Source organism: Populus trichocarpa, chromosome 13, assembly GCF_000002775.5.
Source record: "Populus trichocarpa isolate Nisqually-1 chromosome 13, P.trichocarpa_v4.1, whole genome shotgun sequence".
Taxonomy (NCBI): domain Eukaryota; kingdom Viridiplantae; phylum Streptophyta; class Magnoliopsida; order Malpighiales; family Salicaceae; genus Populus; species Populus trichocarpa.
The window spans coordinates 7,692,533-7,698,371 of NC_037297.2; the positions used below are offsets into that span (position 1 = coordinate 7,692,533).

Genomic DNA, 5,839 nt, shown 5'->3' on the forward strand with positions numbered 1-5,839 from the left:
AGTGGCTGTAAGATGCAGCTGAATTCGATTTTGTTTTTCAAATTTGCCTGACATTTTGGATCTTCTGAGCATGTGCTCTCTCTTGGTTTTGAAAAATCCCAAGATTACTACACAAATATAGGTGCTTTTGGGTTCATCACCTCTTTGTTTTCCCTCTTTCTATATAGGGGTTCAAAATCCAAGATGATTGTTTCTTTACTTTTTCTGAAAGGTTGAAGCAAGAAATGTGGTTACTGGTAGATTTTGTTGGCACCTCGATGAACAGAAGTTAATCTTATTGAAATCTACAACTACATTCAATTTGTCATTGTTCAGCTTAAATTTCATTTTAGTAGTGGGTAAAGTGCCAACTCTTTTGCTTGCACATTATAATGTCTACTGAAATGTTTTGAAAAAACGGTAGTTACAAATTTAGCTATTTGCAAGCGGGTAAAAGGCACGTTCTTTAAAAAAAAATTTTGCCCTGTCGCTCATTTTAGATTCTACCCTTTACTTGTACCACCGTTAAGGATGTGGCCTTGTGTCCGAACTCTGTTATTGTCCTCTGCGTAGTTTATGTCCAACGAAATGGTTCATCATTCGGGGTTCACAGTATTAGTCAGTGATGTCCAAGGCCACTTTGGTTGTTTAGATTATTGACTCTCTTCGTGCTGTGCTGCCGAAGACTCGTTTTCCTTCCTTGTCGCCTGTAGTATGGATATATACAATTAAGAAAACAACAGGAGCAAGCTCTTGAAGCCGAGCGTGAAACTACTCTTGTTTACTGGTTCAACCCTATATATCTTCTCTAGATGATGACCTTTTTAACGATGTCAGACAGCGTTGTGCGTTTTTTCTGCTTATCATCACGTATTGGAGGGGTGTTTCCAAATGTGAAAGATGCTTTGCTGAGGACTTATATTTGATCCGCAATGCTTTTTCTACCAACAAGAAAGACGTCTAATGTTTCATTCTAAACTGTTGAAATAAAATACAAATGGAAAAATGGTGTGTGTTATTTAATGAAAACTATTTAATGTATGCTTTTTCTCATTTGATTTAGATATTTGAGATTGAAAATAAATTTAAATAGTAAAATTTGGAACATTGGAGCCCGAGTGACGTGTTAACAATACCAAGAAAGGTTACACCCTGATTCATATATAATTCCCTTTTTTATTGTACACTCTCCTCCGTTGTATTTTTATCGCGCCTTCTTCACCTCAAGCAGCACACACCCTCCCCTCCCTCTCTGAAAATGGCTTCCATCTCTCTCCTGCGCCTATCTCTCATTCCCACACCAAAAACCCTATCAAAATCCCACCCCTTTTCTTCCTTCAACCCTCCCTTAACTCCCTTTCTCAAATTCCCCCCTAAAACCCGTCTGTCACAAAAATCCACCGTCACCCGCATGTCATACAATCCCACGCCCGCCACAGATCGGTTAGTCTCGGCCGTTTCTTACACCCTCCCTTTCTTTAACTCTCTCCAGTACGGACGGTTTCTTTTCACTACATACCCATCTCTTGCTCTCCTAGTTGACCCTCTAATCCCTCTCTTAAGCCTCTACAGATCAATCCCATATGCAAGTTTTGTGGCTTTTTTTGCTCTCTACTTGGGTGTGGTGAGAAACCCAAGTTTTAGCCAGTACGTGAGGTTCAATGCTATGCAAGCTGTGACGTTAGATGTTCTATTGGTGGTGCCTTTGCTTTTGACCCGGATCCTCAGTCCGGGCCGGGCCGGGTTAGGGTTTAAGTTGATGGTTTGGGGTCATAATGCTCTGTTTCTGTTTAGTTGCTTCTGTTTTGTTTATGGGTTGGCAAGTTCTGTTTTGGGTAAGACTCCTTATTTGCCCTTTATTGCTGAGGCTGCTGGTAGACAAGTATGAGTGGTAACTTCTTTCTTAAAAACATTTCTTGAAAAAAAAAGGTGCAATTGGTTGAAGCCGTAGGTAAGAGGGTTTAGTACCAGTGGTTTGGTTGTTTTGGGGCTTGAACTTTGTAACTGAATTGTAGAACTGAATGTTCTAATTTACTAGTAGTGGTTTCTTTCCAAGCTTGCTCTTTATTCTGACATTTGTTGGCCAAAGATGATGTCTGGTTATGTGAATGAGGAATTGTCTGCAAAGCGTAATGATTTGTTATGAACAATGAGCTTACTCTCTCCGAGTGATTGGTTTTATTTTAACTGTGTTGATAATTAAATGTTGATTGGGATTTTGTTTTGTGAAACTATTTCTCTGTCCATTCTTGTTTCTGTTGAAAATTCTGGGATTCTTCCCTCTTCGTACTGTGTACTATCGTTTAAGAGGGGTATCATCCCCTTCTTCTAACGTATAATCGCCTTAGAATCATCCTCTTCCGAGTTGTTTTTTTGTTTGGATGAAGGCATATGTTGAAACCACTTCACACCTTAGAGGCGCAAGTTGGTTTGAAATTTGGATGTTGTTGTGTTCTTAGTCTTTTGCATGAAATCTCTCTCAAATTAAAGGGAAATATAGAAATTGAATCACCATTTTGTTTTTTAAAAATTTAAAATCCTAAAATATACACTAGTTCTAGTATTTCAGGTTTTTGAATCAGAGGTTAGTTATAAAGATAGACATTGTTTTTACCATATTTTTTCCAAGGTTTCTAATAAGTCAATGAACGAGAGTCTTGCAATTCAATCATTTTTTTTCTTTTTTCTTTTTTTTTTATATCTATGTTTTTTGTTTTTATTAAAAAAACATTTTGCTAGGTTTATATTAGTTTTTAAAACTAAGAAACTTATTGACTAGTTATTAAAACCAAGTTTAACCAAACATTATTGATTTGATGAAAACTTTATTAAAACTTATGTTTTTTTAAACATGTTTTATTGTAAAAAATAACATGTGAGGATCATGTTAATAAAAATTTGATGATTGTTTGTTGATGTATTTTTTTAGCATGTGTTAGGTTCGAGTCTTTAATCAAAACATCACTAAAACTGTGTTAGATCTATATGGATTTTTAAAATTAAAAGACCCATTAACCTAACTATTTAAAAAATTTAAACAAAAAATATAAAAGAGAAAAACCTTAACACAAATACAAAGGAAAAATAATATATTATGTTTCACAAAGACTCATATTATTCATTGTGGTGTGTATCTATATATATATATATATATATATATATATATATATATATATATATATATATATATATATATCAAAAGTCAGGCATAAAATGAAACAAAAACAACTTAAAATGACTAAAATAAAAGATTAGGCATAAATCATAACATTTATTCCAATAAAGGCATGAGTTTATCGCTTGATGAATGTTGTTGCTACTACTACAAAAGAAATGTTGTTATTTTTGAATTTAGAGCCTCAAAACGATATAATTTGGAGTTTGGCCTTTCATAAAATTTTTAAATATCATTCTCAATTTTCAAATCATTTTAGCTTGATTTATTTAGAATTCTATAACTTCAAATGTAGGTTAAAAACTAAAACAAGATCTAGGTTGCAGTGAACTCTGGATAGATTCAAACTTCTCTACTTATGTTATGGTTTGAACTTCAAAATGATAGAAATGGATTTTAGAATTTTAATAAAAGTTTTAGACCAATATCTTAACTTTCCAACAAGACAAATAACATCTTAAAACCGAGGTGTTTAGCTCTATTTATAACTCAAAAACCAAATAGTGTTCTAGTTTCACTAGACCAAACTACCTCTTCCAAATCAAACATATCTCGGTGTATATCCTGTCTTTTTTTGTTTCAATCTTTTTTTGTTTTGTTTTGTTCCCCCTTATTTTTTTTATAGGTCCTCTTGACAGCCCCAAAAAACTTCATTTTGTTGAATCTCCATAATTATTGGTGACACTATTATTATCTTCTTGGCTTCATTTTTTTTTCACTCTCTTTTTTTTTTTTGTTGAAAAATTTGCTCCAGAACAGAATTAATGGGTATTTTTTTAGGCCAAATTAAAAATAGGATTCACTCATTTTTTAAGGTTAAAACCTTGTTGGAATTTAATTTCTAACATAAGCTCTTTGACATGAAATATTAACATGATTAAACAAATTATAGGTGAATGAAAAAATAATTTCAAAGAGAACTTGGTTGACATGTTTTTGGTGTTTATAAAAACCCTTTAAAATAACTCTATTCCACGTAGAAAAGAAACAAAATTTTCTTCGTGTTTATATATTAGAAAGTTAAGAAGTTAAAGTCGGGTTCAAAGAGCACCCAAGTTTTTAGAGGGAAGTGGTCCTAAGAAAAATAGGGTTTGGGCTTAAACCCACATGTGGGTTATGTTAAATATATTTGGCCTTGGAACACACACGGACACGCGGCCAACCCGACTCGACTTTAGGCCTAGGCATGAGTTTGAGTTTATTGTAAAATAATTTTTTGGGTTATAAAAAATTATTTTTTGCCAACTAAAATTTAAGTTTAGGTTTGTTGCATCAAGAATTATTCTTCCAGCCCAATGTCTTATCCAGTCTAGCCCATGTTTTGTTAAGTCCAATCAATAAATAAATAAGTTGATTAATTTCTTCTATAAACATTTTCTGTAAACCTAAATAATTTTTCAGCTAAAAAACATCAAATTTATTATCAAAATGTTCAGATTTAATTGTTGTTTTATGGTGAGTTATCAAAGTTGATATGTCATGAATTAGTTGTGGTTATTACTAGAACTGATTCTTTATTTTTTTATCTTCTAAAATCCACTATAAAAAAGAGAGGTGAAGGAAGATTTTTTAACAATGTTTTTTTTTTTTTTTCAGATTTTACACACTCTTCCTCGTCTCAATTTTAGTGTTTTCTCCTCAAGTTTTAAGCTTTGACTTTCCTCTAAAATCTAGAGTTTGGGTTCATTTTGTTGAGAGATACTCTAGTCTTTGGTTCATAGACCTTATTTCGTAACGCATCTAAATAAGATGGTGGTGTTGGAATCTTGGAAGACTTATTGCAAACATCCTAGTTGTACCAAGTGGGAAGCAATAAATCCTTAAGAACAAAGAATTCATCTTTGATAACAATAAAAACTTCATCATTTTAAAGTCCCTTAACAAGTAAGTATTCTTTCTTGTTTTAATCTAAACAAAGATATATTGTTTGATTAGTATGCAGGGTAGGTTTTTGATTTGATATCAATTGTAAGTTTGGATATATGCTTAGTTTTCATGCTAAAATCCTTTTATAATATTTGTGTTTAAAGCATGTTTGTCATTAATTATTTTATTGCATGCTTAAATTTTTAAAGATGTATGAACTCTAGTATTTTATTGGACAGCTTTTGTTTAGCATGCCTTCATAACGATAAACTAAACAATCCTTGCTCACTAGTTTAATAAATCATAATATTTTATGGTCAACAATATTGAGGTTTATCTATTTGAGTTTTTGTTTTGTTTAATTCCTTGTGAAAACTAGTTTTATTGTTATATTAAAGTTTTAACTTATATCTAGTTGTATATATTCATGTTTTATATGAATCTTTTTAGTTTAATGCATGTTATCCTTATGAACTATTCTTTTAAATCAATGGTTATATGTTTGTTTAGTTTATACATGAGTTTTTCTATTTTCTATGGTATGATCATGCCTTTTTTTAATTGTGTTATAACCTAAATTTGACTCATCTTTTCAAAACATTTTTAAAAAATCCAAAAAATAAAAAAATTCAAAAAACTGTGTTTTCGATATATTTTAACCATTCGTACATCTATTTTATAATTTTCAACTATGTTTTTCTTTTTGATGTCTTTTTCAAAAAATCAAAATTCAAAAAAATATTTTTCCGATGCCTTTGTGCCTATTTTATAATTTTAAACCTCTACAAAAAAAACTTGAAAAGAAAAAAATATCCAAAA

General features: G+C 31.5%; 1 protein-coding gene across 1 annotated transcript; it reads left to right on the forward strand.

Annotated features, from left to right (window-relative positions):
• The first annotated feature begins 1,155 nt into the window (after nt 1–1,155).
• LOC18104228 (protein TIC 20-II, chloroplastic) lies at nt 1,156–2,210 on the forward strand. The gene has a single exon (XM_006375979.2). It carries the CDS (start codon nt 1,238–1,240, stop codon nt 1,865–1,867), a length of 630 nt encoding a protein of 209 aa, XP_006376041.1. The 5' UTR covers nt 1,156–1,237; the 3' UTR covers nt 1,868–2,210.
• The last annotated feature ends 3,629 nt before the right edge of the window (nt 2,211–5,839 follow it).

What these genes read in the sequence shown, in the direction of transcription:
- LOC18104228 (XM_006375979.2), top strand. Translation starts at nt 1,238, where the DNA reads ATGGCTTCCATCTCTCTCCTGCGCCTATCTCTCATTCCCACACCAAAA.